A 16593-nucleotide genomic window follows, 5' to 3' on the forward strand; every position below is an offset into this window, starting at 1 on the left:
ACACAATGTGTACACTTCATTCCACTTGGGATGTAGAGTCCAAATTTTCGTCCTACACATGAAACCTCTAAAGAGCTCAGTGTTTCTCTTTTAACTTCAGCAAGTAGAGAGCTGCTGAAGGCATGGCATTTCTCTAAGTGCACTCAGACCTATAACTCCCATCTGCTGGGGGTCTAAGTCCTAGGAACACACCTTAAAATCACACTTATACTTCATTTAAGGAAACAGCAAGCTGCAATATAGTTATGTAGAAACTGTGAGTAAAAAGATCAATGCAAGTATGCCCTTTGGCAAATTAAAAATAAGCAAAACACAAGCCTGAATGAATAAAAAAAGTTGTTCAAATATCTCTATAAGTGGTTTTAAAATTGTATGGCTGAAGTTTTACTATCCTGTAAAGCTACAAGAGATAATTTATGAGTACAAAGAAGAAAAGTACTTGCTGACGAGTGTGAAGAGTATAAAGTATTGCATTCCTTTCTCTTACTATGGTGACAGAGCATCCACATAGCCAGGAAGGCAAGTCAAATCTTGCCAGGTTCTTGACAGATGCAGTAGACATGGGGGATAACTTCTCTTGCAAAACACTCTCTCAGTTGACTTTTCATAACTATTGCGTCAAACAGCAGCATGGTACCTAAATGTCTTATATACCTCATTCTGAGCACAGACCAGCTCCTTCTGCCATAAAGCACAATAGTTAAGCTGTGCTCATTCAAGCTCCATGTCTAAGGCTATTGTTTACGCTTCCTATCATAGCCAAGAATATAGAGACACAGAAACACAAGGGTTTGGAGGGTCCTCTGGAGATGATTTAGCTCAACCCCATGCTAAAGCAGGTTCTCTAGAGCAAGTGACACAGGAAAGTGTCCAGGTGGGATCTGAGTATCTCCTGAGGAGGAAACTCCACAGCCCCTCTGGGCAACCTGCTCCAGTGCTTTGTCACTCTTCAAGGGAAGATGATCTCTCTCATGTTCAGGTGGAACTTCCTGTGTTTCTGTTTGTGCCCACTGCCACTGGATCTGTTGCTGAGCACCACCAAAAACAGCCTGGCTCTACCCACTTGCCACCTGCTCTTTAGATATTTAAAAGCATTGGTAAGATCCCCCCACTCCACAGCCTTCTCTTCTCCATGCTGAAAAGTCCCAGGTCTCTCAGCCTTTCTTTACAAGGGAGATATTCCAGTTCCCTCACCATGATCCCTGTAGCCCTGATAATAAAACAATAAAAAACAACAGATACACTATTCTAATGTTACCAGCTCTTACATTGCATTAAGTATACTGTCATTTGAATATTTGCACTAATGGGGAAAAAAAAAATAAAGAGGACCTGGTCTAGAAATCATTTACAGTGCTGAAATACACTGGTGCATTTATATCTGGAAATCATCCTATTGGCTAACATTCAAGAACTGATTACTACCAAATTATTTATTTAGAACCCATACAATCTACTATTTATTTAGATTACACCAGTTACTGTTGAAGGTTTATCTTCTCAAACAAACATCTTGTCTTTTACAGATTAAAACAGAGAAGTATGACAAATTATATTTTTGTAGAACTCCAAAAGAAAGCAGTAGCATCCTAGCACTTATTTGTGCAAGCAAGAATCTCTCTCTGATGTTTGTGAGGGGAACTGCTAGAATATTGGGTTTATAAGGTCATTAGTACTCCCATTTTATGTTTACAGCCAACTCCCTGAAGCGTTATGTGCTCCACAATCATACATTTATCCCTTATGCCTCTTTGCATACTCATTTCCTGTAACTATTGTTAAAGTCATGAACACAAATTCCGTGACCACTATGGAGCCAATTATGTACCCCTGCACTGCTTTACCAGTTTGATTCCAATTCTAAATATAAAAGTTCATAGTTTTATTAGATCAAGACTAATTAGTTGTAAATAATGCTCATAATAAAGTAATTTTTGCAGTTCACAAACAATTTGAATACTTATCATCATCACAAGCTTTTATCAAGAGCTCTTGATTATTACAACAGAAGCATAACTTTTCTTCTTATTATGTAGAAGAGACAATATTATTACAGTTAATGCTTCATTGATTTTTGGCAGAAACAATTGCTCAGGAATTAAATCTTCATTGTAAAAGATGCAAGTCCAGCCTCTTATAAATATTTCCAAATGATATTATGACACAATTGAGAGAAACTACCATACAGATGAATTTCACCTCCACCTTTCAGATCCAAATCTCAGAACCCCCTTGCAAAGAAATCCTTTTCTGGTATGACCTAAAGGGGTTTGTGTCAATTCTACTCCTGCTTCTTATAAATAATGCTAAAATGTAGCACTAGTAGTTGTTAGGAATAACTTTGTATAGTGTCAGTTACTCCATTTCCCGAGGCTAACTGAGCTGCTACTTTCTTGTCCTCAGTAACTCTCCCTGTCCTGCCCGGTACTCACCTCCCATGTGAAAGCCAAGCCTAACTTTCCCACAGAAGTTGTTCACAGGAATGTTTCATTCAATCAAGACTGTAACTTGCAGGGAGGAAAAGACCATATCCAAAAGAAAAATCTTCCAATTCCTCATTCCGGACATTAGCCTGACAGCGTTTGCCAATTTAAAGGGTTAAACTGGACATAAAGAATCCTCTTTAACATCATTTTTAAATAATAAGCTGCCAGGGAAGACACAAGACAATGGGTAAATCTAAAGTTGCTTAGATCTAATTTCACTGACAGGATTTTCCCACTGCTACTGGAAAGATTTAGTGATTCGTCTTTGACTTCAGAGAAGCCGAGTCCTCACCTCAAGTCTTGCTTACAGCATTATTCTTCATCTACTTGAAACTGCCTGTGAAATTGAGCCAAACTGAATAGTGAGTTTCATACCTTGCACTCATCACCAGAGCACGTTTCAAACACATTTTTTAAAGCATCACTTCAAAAAGCTTAGAAGACTTTCCACTGTGTTCTGTTGTTTCTAATAAACTTCTGCTGTTGGTGGTAGAGGCAAGTTCCCGGCTTGGCATTGCACTCAAGCCCCAGTGCCTCCATTTCTGACCCCTTCAAACAAAAACAAGCTGCTCAACAATGTCTAATCCATGCGTCATGTAATCCCGCTTAATACTCTACAAACTCTGGGTAATATTTGGGTAGTTTTTAAATTTAGCAAAGAACATCCTGGCCTACTTCAAAGACACCCTCGCCTTGGGTAGCGTCCGCAAGGAACGTCACCCATGTGCGTTTCGAATCAGAACGGCAACCTAACGTAAACACACAAGTGAAGGAAAGACAAATTAAGAGATCCCGGCCTAGTGACATAATAACAACATTTAACACTAGCAGGCAGACGACAGAAAAGTGAATGCATTATGCAACCGCGGCACACACCATTCATAAACAGCTAAAGGCAGCCTCCGAGCAGCGCAGGGCTGAGCCCCTCACCAGCACCCCACAGCCCTGATGGCTAAATCACACACGTGCTCCTACCATCTGCACTGAGCTGTGGAATAGGAAGTCGGGTGTCACTCCAGCAGAGAAACAGAAAATCCCTTCTTTGAGGCACCCTTTGCTTTCTACAATGTAATTATCTCAGAAGCGTCTCACACCACGAAAGCTTCTGAAGAAGGCTAAATTAAATGCCACAATAATTCTTGCGTATACACCCAAACGTCCTTCCTAAGATCTTTCAGAGCCTGGCTGAAGGACAAATGTGCTCCTGTTTTGTTGAGGCTGTCAGGCAGACAGTCTCCCATCATTAGCCTTTTGTCAACAGCGATGCTGGGGTAGATTACGAGCGCAGAGCCTGTCGTGGCAGGTGCATGGCCCTGGGGCTGCCATCTGCCAGGAAGGAAGTGTTCTCCTCTAGGATGCTGAAGAGATTGACAAAATGTAAACAAGACACTGAATCACTACTAATCTATGGAATCAGGCTACTACGATCCTCTTCCGCAACGTAGATGTTACGATCAGAGGAGGGGCTTAGTCTGGCGGTTCAGTTTTTCAGTCAGCAAACCAGTGACAGAAATAGTTGAGATAAAGGCACTCTAGAGCTGGTTTTTTTAAATTATTTTTTATTTTTAAATATATTTTGAGAATAGCCAAGATAAGCAAATCCAGGTTTGACAGAAAACAAACTCAGTGCCAAAAAGATGCATTACTTCTCCACTTGCAGCTTCTAGTGCGTTTCTTTACAATACGTATTGCCCTCCACTGTGTGGATGCAAAAAAAATGCTTTTTGTTATTATTTTCCTACACCTCTGCATAACTCAGGACTGTCACTGCTGATAAATAATTGATTATTTGAAAAGAAAGATAATCTGTAAATAGTGAAAAAGTGGGCAGATAACAGAACTCAAAATATTGGTTTTTTTTTTTTGTTTTTATTTTTGTTTTGTTTGTTTGTTTTTAAATAGACTTCCAATTGAATCCCTCACATTTAGAGCAAATATTTATGCTGAACAATACTAGTTTTGCTTTGACTGGTGTTGGAGGTCTGTGCTTCACTGCAGCTGCCAGACAGTAGCACCCCTCCAAGGCACACCACTTACCAGAGGAGTCCCAGCAACAACACCTGTTCCTCAGGAGAGCTGCCCATAGCGCCTAATAGAGATGATGCTCCTCTGTTGTCCTTTAGTAAGGCTCAGGTGTTACTGTCTGACTTAGTGCTCTAACACTGAAGTGCCTTGTTTTAAGTTACCTTCTGTGAAGGTGCAAATAACCTTTATGGGGCTTTTTCTGGTTTTTGTCTAAGTTTTCAGTCCAGCTAACAATGCCTAAGCCTCAAGTATAAACACAACCCTGAAACTACGAGATTCATCCAACGTAAAGGAGTGTGGAAACAACAAATGTGATCTAAACCAGTAACCCAGGTTTCTTCTACAGCTCACAGAGGTGCAGCCAAGTGGAGGGAAAATTCATGCTGCTTTCTAGTAGGTGTCTACATAAGGTTTGGAGGAGCACTCCTCTGGAGGAGCTCTGTTTACTTCAGCTGATTCTAGAGGACCAGGAGATACACACGGTCAGGCTCCAGAGAAAAACACCAGGGAGAAAACAAAAAAAAAAAAAGGTTGTCCTTTGGACAGGCTCCAGGAGGAAAAGCTGTCTTTTCAGCAATTGGCAGCAAGGAACTATTCAGCTGAACTTGGCTCTTCAGGACTGCCACTCTTGACCTCCTTCATGTACACACACCAACTTTAAAAACAACTGTGCTCCAGACAACACACACACAAGCAAAATGCATCTGAACTCTGAGGTCAGTGCACTATCTCTAAAAATGAATGGATGCTACTGATTTCCACGTGCATACAGCTCACTTTTAAGCAAACACTCAAAGAAATAACAAAAAGAACTGTGAAACCCTCAACATTGCACACCCTTATGGATCAAATAAGCCACTATACTTGTATTTTACTTTTATTAAACACATTTTGCTAACAATGTTAAAACTCCACAAACTGCTACAGTATACCACAACTAATACATAACACACGTAGACATAAAGAAAACAAGCAGACAACCACTTTAACAGCATACTACACCCTCAACAAATAATAATAATAAAAAAACCCCAACAAGCTATGGCTACTTATGATTATTACTTTGAAAATAAACATATTAACTGTGCTTTCTAAGTGCTTTACTGCAAATCTGATACAAAGAGAAAAATGCCTGAATGTGTCTATGTTGCCATTGAACTGACAAATAGGGAGGAAAGTTACATTACATACACTAATGATAGCATCATTTTTGTGTAGATGCTTGAACTTTGAAACCACTTCAGCATTCCAGTATAATTACTGCTATTTAAAAATGCCAGTAAATCAAGTGTAAAAATCCCATGCTATTCCCTCCTTATTAGAGAAAAAAAACAACCAATACACAACAGCAACAAACAAACCAAAGACCACCATATAAAACAAGTCCTAATGCTCTTTCTGTTCAAACACTCCTTTATGCATTTTGGTTACAAGGAAACGTTAGTTTCTGTAGCTATCTTGAAAGAAATCAAGTAATCAGAAGCAATCACCAACCTAAGCATTTCCTCTGCCTTGAGCAATGACTGTACCGGTGCATTTTAGAACAAACTCACCATTCAACTCTGTCTATAACAATTTATCTTAAATGACTCAAAGCAACCATGACATTCCTAACAAGAACAGTATAGCTAAATGTAATTTAGAGTATAAAGCAGAATAGAAGTCTAACACATTACAAGTTTAAATATTCTATCTGCTTGTAAAAAGCTGCCATCCACATAATCAACAGAATTTAAAATATCAAAGGCTTCATTTAATCTCAGATAGCTTCAGTTTACATTCTGTTCCACAAATGGCGCTGCTGGGTTCAGGCTTTGCCATTTTGGTGTGGTTACCTGTAAAATGCAATCTGAGAGACAAAAAGTGCTTTCATAGAGGCAGTAAAAGACAACCTCAAATGTTTAATTCTAAGCAGTAAAATCCAACTATGCGAGTTGTTAAAAGCAGTTCAGTTCTTTCACGTGTTAATTATGATGTTCTTAAGGAACTTATCAGCAAGGGAAAATACTATGCTTACAACTAATTTACTCAAAGATGATTTTAAAGGATGTATGGGTTGCTAACACAACACACAGGGATCTTTCAATCCTTTTAAGAAGTCATTTTAAAAAAAATGAATACAAGTTTTGGAAATGAGACAATTAAACATTCTCACGCTGCTCTCAGAATCAAAACTTTATGGCAGTTGGCATACTAGAATGGAAAAAAAATTAATAATTCATTGTGCAAAGATATCTGAAGAAAAAAAAAAAGGAAACAAGGGTTATGTTTGACATAATCTGAAATGCCATTAGAAAGACACAGGGAGAGAGTTCTTGAGATAGGCTTTTTATTTGGTTTAGATGCAATCACAAAACCCTCACAAAAGTAAGAACTAATTAACAAGGGGGAGGTTCATTATTATCAAAAATCACCTCATTACGATCTTCAGTAGATGCATTACAGATGATTACTTTAAATTAAGAGAACAAAACTAACACAGGAAGTAAACAATCCTCAGTTGTTGGTGGTGGTGGTGCTTTTTTGTTTTGTTTTGTTTTTTGCACCATTATACATAATATCTGTTCAGTTTTAGAAAATTAGTCCAAATACTATAAGCATTTAAGTTACAGAGCATTTTGTTAAGAGAAGACAAAAATGAATTATAACAAACCCAAGTCCAGTGTTTTCAATTAAGCAGAACTCCCAATTACACAGTCACTAACCTTAATGGGAATTTTACTTCAGATTCCAGGATTACACACAAAAGGTAAAATCTTTACCCCACTGAAACTGAGACAAAACTCCCACTTTACTTCAACAGAGTTAAGATTCAGCATTAAAAAGTTACCTCATTTTTGAGTGTTACCTGCTATAAATACACTGGAATAAATAATTGACACTATATGAGAAAAAGACTGCAAATGTCTCTATAAACAATAAAACCATACACAGGGCATACATTTCTTTAAGCGAAAAAGCAGTCAGAATGTCAGAATGAAAGGCTAGCTAATTATCCACATCCAACAAGAGCTTTAACTGACCAATAAAACCATTATTTTATTTACAAATTGGAAGAAAGCAAGCATTTCTCAGATTCTTAAGTATGCGCACACTTTCAGAGTACAGTAAAACTAAATGCACTGATGATTTCAAGCAACCTTCTGATTTCTCTGTTGTCACAGCCATTGTGGTGGCACAAGCTCGCCCTTGTCTTGAGAGGACAACATGGAAAGAGATCCCAGAAACACAGCGTTACTACAGCAGAGGTCAGGTACTGGCAGCAGAAAAAAAAGCTATGTGTGAAAACCAACCACCTTCAAATAACACAGACAATTTCCTGCAAAGCATTTATCCACGTGAAAATACATTGATTGCTACAGAGCTTAAGAAGAATTCAAATTGATTTTTTCCATGTATTTTACACTAATCTACTATTAAAGTAATTATAAAAAGCTTGTTTGTATATCCTGTATCTGACTTGTTCGCTTGCTCCAATTACTAAGCGCACATGGATCCTCCACTGTCTTAAGAACTCCATAGAAAAATCCCTCTTCTGTTTGAAAAGGCAAAGCCTACCACTCAGATACACAAAAACAAAATTTGAAAATAGTGCAAACAGCTCAGTAAACAATGCTGATTACATGTGATGTAAGAGATCTCTCATGCAAACCATTATTTTACTAAAATAGATTCTCTCAAATCTACCTGAATTACTGCTGTGTTAAAATAACAGTTTACTCTTGCTTTTGCTCAAATATAGTCTCCTTTAAATTGTCTCTATATTTCTCTGCAGAATATGGAAGTCTTAGCAATCTCCCAAGCCACAGCTTTCAGAATTCAAATACACAACACTAAGTGATCATTTTAACAGTGGCAGAAGCAGCTCTGTAAACAAACTCCAGTGTTAAAACCTACTGAAAACCAAAAGAGAAACCTGGAAATTTGCACAAGTGGATCCCATATACACCAGGAAGAAACTTGCCAGGGTATTTCTACAAACCCCTGCTACAGCTTTTCCTGCTCTCCTGCCACAAACACAGCTCACATGAAGCCCTGGGTTTGACATACAACCCAGAGCACTCTGACTGATGCTTGTGCAGCTTTTTTCTTACCGCCCTCACTTCATATTGGCTACAGCAATCCCAGAGTAGAGCAACTGTGCAGCAGGCAGACACATTTTCCAGGGAAACAGGAGGGTGGAAGGAGAGCTTTGCCTCCTACGTGGAGATTAAACCTCAGCGAGTTTACCCAGAGCACTTCTGGATGAGGTCTACGTTTATGAGCTTAAAGGAAATAGGGAAAATAAATACACATACAGATTAAATATTAAAGTCTGTCTATAACCACGCTTTGATAAATATACAATAGAATTAAATCCTCTCCTCAGTACGTTATGTACCAAATTGACGTGGCCATGTTTCTGGCATTACCCCTTTGTTTACTTTGCAGGAAGACAGTAGTCAGTCCCCAGCTCGGCTGCCCCACTCCCGCTCCCAACCCGGCTGATGGGAGCTCTGCCATACACGCCAGGTTTTCTCTGTCACTGCCTCCCACAGCCCTCCCCCTGTTTTCCCCCTCTGCCTTGGGGTCAGCAGTTTGGAGACTGTTGTGGAAATAGTTGTTGTTGTAGTTCCCAACAACAGTTTGGTTTGCACTTAGGGCCATAGGTGGTCTAGAAAACCCGTTATTTCTGTGAAAATCAGTTTGCAAAGAAACACACACAATAGCCTGTGTGTCCTAGGCTGTGAATTCAAATCTGGCCTTGTATAGGGCAACGCAACCCATACGCGCAGCATCTGCACCGCTTCAGGTCACGACATACGAATCCCGAAAATGACCCCAGCAAAAACAAAAGCAACCGCCAAATAACACTCTGCCCTCAGCCCTTCAAGTCATTCAGAATAAGCGTGCATCCTTTAAAACTTTGCCATCTCATTCAACAATCCTCTCGCGTTAATTAGGTTCAACGCTTGCTCTGCCAGCGCTGGAGCTCTCATCTTTTCCATCTTCCTGTACTTCCTATCAAAAGAGAAAATATTTTCTTCTTCAAAATCAACTGGCTAGGAAGAAAACAGAAGGAAAAACATTGCAAGCGTGGCTCTTACAGACTGTCACTTTTCGCACATAATTGATGACCTCTGTCAGCAGCACGGATGCAGAAGCAACACGTATTTACCTCCAAGCAACCGCTTCTGCGCACTATGTCGTTTCACCCAGCCAGCCCATAAACATCTATTACAGCTCTATATGCATACAGGTTTAAAGTACCGTGTCTTGAATAAATACAACAGCAAAGAGAATCCCTACGGTGCCTCATCATTAACTTTTAATCCTTGACAGATTGGCTGTTCTGGGCCCTCCCCAGCCAGCATTCACTTGTGTACGAATTCCCGCTTGTTAGGAAGAGGCGGGTTGCTATTTGGGGGGGAGGGTGGGGGGGGGGAGAGGAGGGGAGGAGGAGAGCAGGGAGGGAAGGGTGTCCTTTGTTCTTCCCTTTTTAAGAAAAAAAAGAGCAGGAAAACCAGCACCTCAACAAAGGAACAGCTACAGAATTAAAACATGCATTCTCCCTCGGCCCTCGTTTCACATTTTGTTGGCTTGCTTTTGTCATTGAACACAGAACGTTGGTGCCCCGATACCCTCCCATCACTCCCGGAGGCGAGCCCAGCCGCCATGGGGCGCGCTCCAAGCAAGATGCACAATGCCACATGGGGCAGCCTGGGTGCACAGCAACTGCTGGACATACGGGGAGAATTTTTTGGTTTTGTTTTTAATTTAACATTCACCATGATTCAGTGTTAAACTTTTGCAAGAGATAAGAGATATCAAAATTTAGATATTCAAAATAACCCTTCTAATTTTGTTATGATTGACCTTCTTAGCCTGAGTGCCAGGGATTTTTCTGTAATCTCCTGTCCTCACCCCAACTCGATCATTTTACATTGTTAAATAATATTTAGAAGCTGTATTAACATGAATTATTTTGGCCACGTTTTCTAAACACTTTCTGAAATCTTACATGAGAAAACTCTGAAGTATAACCCAACCATGGCAACAACGTAAACATCAGCTTCTTTGGGGTATCCCGAAGTAAACACTCATAGCAGCCCAGAAGAATTTAAACACAAAGGAATATCCCCAAAGTAAACTTTTCCTTCATACAAAGAGGCAGCAAGCTCCTTCAAGACTGGTGATTACAGCATGCATTTAGGAAAGGAGACTTTAAAGAAAGAGCGATGAGAGAGCGCTCTCTGCCACAAAACCCAGTCCCACTGTGAGGAATAAACCCACTCCAGCCAAGCACCATTTGGTGTAGCTACTCACCTTTCACAGCGCTTGCTTCTTTCAGGTTGTGAGACAGAAAGTCTATGCTGGCGTAGGCGCTCATCTCCACTCCATTGACACCTCCGTTCAGGACATGCCTGGCTTTCGACCTGGCTTTGTCACAGCCTGCCAGGCTGCCGTCTACCAAGTCGACGGCGATGTAGTTGAGGCCGTTCTGGAAGCCAGCCGAGGTCTCCCGGCACATGGGGCTGCTGCCCTGCTCCTCCTCCAGGCCTTCGCTTTTCCTGAGGGACACGTTCTCCACCGAGGCTGAGTTGTGCCTTTTGGGGTTGTGTGCAAAAGAGGGGGACACGGGGGTCACAGTGGTGGTGGAGGAGAAAGTTTCCGAGCTGTGCCTCCTGCGCCCCTGGGGGTCAGCCCGGATGACCTTGGCCCCACGGTTGGGGTCTGGGGGTGGGCTGGAAAGAATGAAGGCCTCCACCCCAGAGAGGGTGAGCCTCTTCACCCCGGCTGTTGGGCTGGTGACCCGGGCACTTTCTGGCTTCTGAACGATGGGTTGGGGTGGGGTAGTGGCCATGCCGAAGGTCATCTCAGTATAATCTCCGCTGTCGGATGGGCTGGACAGACAGGCCACCCCCCCAGCCGCCTTCATGTAGCGCCCATCAGGCTGGCTGGTGCTGGAGGAAGAGCCAGGTGAGAGTGCTTCCAAAGAGCCCACCGAGACCGTGCCTGACTGGGAGGGTGATTGTGAGCTGAAGTCGATGTTCATGTAGTCGGAGAGAGGGGAGCGCCTCTGCCCTGTGCCCGAGCCCAGGGAAGAGGCTGGGCTGTCGGTGGGCAGCGAGGGGGGAGAATAGACAGCGGCATCCCCAAAGTCAATGTTGATGTATTCCCCGGGGCTCTTGGGCTCGGGAGGCAAGGGGTGCTCGTTCATGCTGGGCAGCATCGTCCGCAAGGTCTCCAGAGACAGGCGGCTGGGCCGGACAGCCCTCTGGCACCGCTGGCTGAGGAAGCCCTCGGTCCGGCTGTGCCGCAGGGGCGAAGGCACCGTGTGGCTGGAAGGGGCAAAGGTGCCGGCTGGGGATGGAGCCACTCCGCACATTGCCTCCTCAGGGATCATCCTGCCCGGAGAGTTCATGAACACATACTGGTCGCTGTCCTTAGCCAGGCCCTGGCTCTTGTAGGAGCGGGGCAGGGAGCTGTAAGAGTAGCAGCCGGGCTTTAGGGGCTCGCCAGCCCCGTGCCCCGCGGGGACAAAGAAGAAGTCCGGGGGGGTGAGGGAGGGAGCCTGGGACCCCTGATGGGGGTCCCGAGGGGACATATTGATGTAGTCGCCGTTGCTCAGCCTCCCATCCGAACTCTCCATGGACAGCTTGGAGCCGCACCACATCCTCATGTAGCCGCTGTCGTCGGGGGAACTTTCCCCTGGCGAGCTGGTCTTGTAGCTGCTCCCGTTGCCGGGGGAGCCGCCTCCCACCCCCGCTCGGGGCTGCAGAATCTGCTTGGGGGCCGACACGCTGGTGGGGCTCATAGGCATGTAGTCATCGCCACCCCGCCCCCCCCGACCAAGGGCCGCGGCCACGCCGGGGGTCATAGGCATGTAGCCATCATCATCTCCGCCCCCGCCTCCGCCTCCCCCCCCTGCCGGCGGCCCCAGGTTGGTACTGCTGCTGCCGGAGCTGCGGTGAGAGCCGATCTCGATGTCCCCGTAGTCCTCGGGGTAGGGGGTGTAGGTGACTTTGGGGGAAGCCCCGGCCGGGCAGGAGGGGAAGAGGCGGCCGGCGCTGCCGGCGAAGGTGGCCCGCATTAGCGTGTACTCGTCCAGGGAGGCGGAGGAGACCTGCGGCGGGGCGGGCCGTTGCCGGCACGGGGTGGTCAGCGAGTAGGTCCGCTTGCGGTGGCCCCGGTCAACCTCGGGGCAAGGCCGGTAGCAGAGACGGCCGCTCGGGGGCCGCTCCATCGCCATGTAGCCATACAGGTCGGTGCCGCCGCCGGAGTCCCGCACCGGGGGGGTCTCGGCCACCGATTCCGGCGTGTTGCTGCGGTTGCTGGCGGTGGAGGAGGAGGAGAAGGGCCGCGGGTCGCCGCCCGGGCTGGAGCCGTACTCGTCGAAGGACATGAAGCCCGCGTCGCTGGGCGAGCCGGACACCGAGGCGCTGCCGCTGGACGGGCGCTGCGGGTGATGCGGGTGAGCCGGCTCGGAGCCCAGGCCGCTGCTGGAGGAGAGACTGACGGGGCTAGTGGCGGAGGGGGGCGAGTGGGAGGCGGGCATGGACATGGAACGGCTGCTTTGCAGCCCGCCCCCGGCCAGCACCGGCAGCAGCTTCCCCGCCGGCCGCCCTCCGCCGCCGCTCAGCGTGTGAGAGCGGCTGAGTGGGGTCCGCACGGGGCCGGGGCTCATGGGGCTGCCGGCAGCCGAGCCTACCCGGCAGCCGTCGCCCTCGCTGGCCGTCCGCACCCGGCACGGCGCGGCCCTGCTGCCGGCGGCCAGGCTGTCGGTGCGGGAGCGGCGGAGCAGGCCGGTCTGGCTGGGCGGCAGGTTAACCAGGTGGTGGTGCCGGCGGCCCGGCACGGTGATGGGGTGCGTGGCCGAGGGGCCGCCGCCTCCGGCCGCCCCCCCGGAGGAAGAGGAGGACGACGACTGGCTCTTGCTGCGGGGCCGGAACTCGGACAGCTCCTTTAGAGCCTTCATAGCCTCCAGGATGGTCTCGTGGATGTTCTGGGCCACCACCGAGTCGTCCGCCTGCATCCACAGCTCGCCGGGCCCGGTGGCGGCCGAACGGCCCACCTCAATGAAGAAGAAGCTGTCCGAGTGGCCGCAGCGGCGGATGTTCATCAGCTGCAGCGTGACCGAGGGCAGCTCGCAGTTGAGGCGCACGAAGCCGATGGTGCGGGCCGAGAGGCAGAGGCGGTGCACGCCGGTGAGGTTCTTGCTCTGCCCCAAGCCCTTGGGCTTCAGTGTCACCTGCCAGACCTCCCGGTAGGCGGCGGCGGCCGGCGTCACCAGCCCGTAGTCGGACTCCTCGCCGGCGGCCAGCGCGGCGAAGGGCGAAGGCAGGGGGCGGTGCGGGGAGCCGGCGGCCGCCTTGCCCTCGCTCAGCAGGTCGGTGAGGGCGCGGTACCAGCCCTCCTGCTCCTGCTCGTTCTCGGCCGCCACGGCGAAGTACTCGTCCTTGGTGTAGAGGGCGATGAGGTACTTGTGCTTGGCGTCCGCCCGCTTGTTGATGTTGAGGCACGAGTCCAGCGCGATCACCCGCTTGGGCGCCCCGGACTTGTTCCTCCATTTCTTCTCGCTCTCGTAGTACTCCAGCCGGGCGCCCCCCGCCTCCTCCCCGCCGCCGCCTGGGCCGCGCAGCACGAAGAAGCGCTTGTGGCCGTGCTTCTGCTTGCGCAGGTAGCCGCACTTCCTCACGCCGCGGTTGTTGTTGTTGTTGTTCAGGTTGGGGCCGGGCGGCAGCCCCGGCGCGGCGGGGCTCGCCATCCCCCGGCCGTGCGCTGCCGACGCCGAGCGGGGCTGGGGTTGAGCGGCTCCGCCGCGGGGAGAGCGCGGCCGCCCGGGCTCCTCAGCCGCGCCGGGGCCGGCTCTAAGCAGCGGGCGCAGCGGGCGCTGCCGGCGGCCGCCCGGCGTCCTGCCCGCCTCGGCTCCCGGCGGCGGCGCCCGGCCGGTGCTGCTGCTGCCGCGGCGGCTGCTGCCTGTGCCGGCGGGAGCGTGGCAGTGAGTAACGCATCGCGCACCGAGTGCCCCAACTAAAGAGCAAAACAACACGTGACCGCCGAGTTACCGAGGCGCTCGCACACCGAGACGGGGCGGGACAACGCCGCCGCCGCTCTCGCCCCGCATTGGCCGCCACGCCGCTCGAAGGACGGCTCTATCCGCCAATCAGGCGACGGGGCGGGCCCTGAGGAGCGAGGCGGCAAGCTACCATTGGCCTTCCGGCGCCTCGCCTACCCCCGCCCACGGCCCCCGGCTCCCCTCAGGCGCTGCCCCGCCCCGCCCCGCCTCCCCGGAGCGTGCCTGCGGCGCGAGAACAAACGCGCCCGGCGAGCTCGCGCGCGAGGCGGCCGTTGGGGCCGTTGGCGGGGCGGCAGCGGGATGTAGGGCGCGCGGGGGGCCGCTGCCGATGGGGGTGGCTGCGGCGAGCGGTTGCTGAGGCTGCGTTGTAGGCTGAGCCTCTCCCGGCGCAGCCCTCTGTCGCCACCGGGTTCCCCCCCGCAGCGGAGCTTCCGGGCGTGTGCGCGCGGTTCCCCCTCACACGCGCGCTGACGTGCGTCAGCCCTCCCCACGCACGCACGCAGCGCCCACGCTCGCAGTCCCTCCACCTGGCGGGTGCGCATCCCACCCCCGCCGCTATCTGCGTGCAGCGGGGAGAGATGCACAAAGCAGTTCTTCCGTTGAGGCGGGGGTCACGCGTGCCGCCTCCCCTCCCCACCCCCCCTCTACACACCTCACCCCGCGCGGCCCCCTGGGGGCCTCCCGTTGATGCGCCGGGATCAATGGGCTCCTTTCTCCTCCCGAAGGAGGAACGGCGGGAGGGGGCCCCGAGGGGGGCAGACCCGAGGGGTCTGATGCACATGTCCGGGGGGAGGAGGAACGTGGGGGTTACGGCCGTCGCGAAGAGAGAAAAAGACGAAAATAAAGGACAAAAAAAATGAGGAAAGTGCTGCTAGGGAGGTGCTCCTCGCTCTCCCTCCCGCCCGCTGCCCGGGTCATCGTAACCCGATTAGAAATCAACAGCAGAACGGGAAGGGCTGGGGAAGACCACTGCGACCGCAGCACCGGCAGGCTGAGGGAAACCGGGAGAAGGACCTCTGCCTTCGTCATATGGGGAGTGCTTGCATTTACGTATGAGGTCGTAGTCACCTGCTTCTATTGGCGGCTTTTTGTGTGTGTGTGTTTTTTTGTTTGTTTTTTTGTTTTTTAAGAAAGGGAACGGGAGAGAAGAGCAACCTCCTCGGAACGAGAAGGAGTGCCGTGGGGGCAGCTCCCCAGTGCCGGCAGTGCCTGCCCGTCTGCTGCCCTCGCTGGACTCCGCGTTGGGAAAATGGGAGGAATAGGGAATGGTAAATGCGGATGATACGTTCTGATTGCATAACAGATCTCAAGATCCGCATGAAAAATCAGGAATTGTCGCTTTTCTACCTAGAGCTGCACTAAGTCTACTTGAAGACTTAAGGGGAGCAAAGTTAGGTGAGCAACTGCTGCCCCTCCGAGCAGTCCGGGCACACACACTGACAGGAGTCATCTGTCTGGAAACCCCTAGCAAATTTGGAAAGATTTTCCCAAGAGTTTATGAAATATGCTCGGTGACCTTGAGCACACATTCCTGGATCTGACATATTAGAGAAGATGAATATTCATTCGCCTCAATGATATTTTCATACATGTTACTCATTACTATACGGTCAATAAACATTTTGATATAGTGATTCGCAGCAGAACTAAGCACGCAATTTGTACGACAGGCATTAAGACAGACTCGAATTCAAGATTGATTTCTATATTGACATCGGTATAAAGAGTATCTGTAGCATTTAATTTTTAGCAGTGGCTGATGAGTAACAAGCCAGTATTTTTCCTTCTTCTTTTTTTTTTTTTTTTTCTTTTTTTTCTTCTTTTTTTTTAACGTATAACTTTGGTACAGAGCACAGCATTTGATACCGAGGTTTGCATAAAATTCAGGTAAAAAACAAAAAGAAAAACACACCTATTGTTTCACAACCAGCTCCCTAGAATGAGTGCCCCTAGTTTACATAGTTGATCTACATCCCAACTATACACCTTCCGGAAACATTTCCCAGTCCTTTCAGTTTAATT

At 48.5% G+C, this 16593-nt stretch overlaps 1 protein-coding gene across 3 annotated transcripts in view; it reads right to left on the bottom strand.

The window, feature by feature from the left end:
- The window catches only part of IRS2 (insulin receptor substrate 2), a 30186-nt gene extending 15860 nt beyond the window's left edge, over positions 1-14326 (bottom strand). Inside the window, exons 1-2 of one of the 3 annotated variants that reach the window (XM_048945238.1) lie at positions 10818-14326; positions 6824-9512 (exon numbers count right to left, since the gene is read on the bottom strand). In XM_048945238.1, the coding sequence (XP_048801195.1) occupies positions 9487-9512; positions 10818-14259 (3468 nt within the window). In that variant the 5' untranslated portion in view covers positions 14260-14326 and the 3' untranslated portion in view covers positions 6824-9486. Of the gene's footprint in view, positions 1-6823; positions 9554-10817 lie in introns of those variants that run through there. The other 2 variants (XM_048945242.1, XM_048945251.1) reach the window with 2 other exon arrangements.
- Positions 14327-16593: the final 2267 nt, after the last annotated feature.

This window comes from Lagopus muta, chromosome 1 (assembly GCF_023343835.1).
Source record: "Lagopus muta isolate bLagMut1 chromosome 1, bLagMut1 primary, whole genome shotgun sequence".
Lineage (NCBI taxonomy): Eukaryota > Metazoa > Chordata > Aves > Galliformes > Phasianidae > Lagopus > Lagopus muta.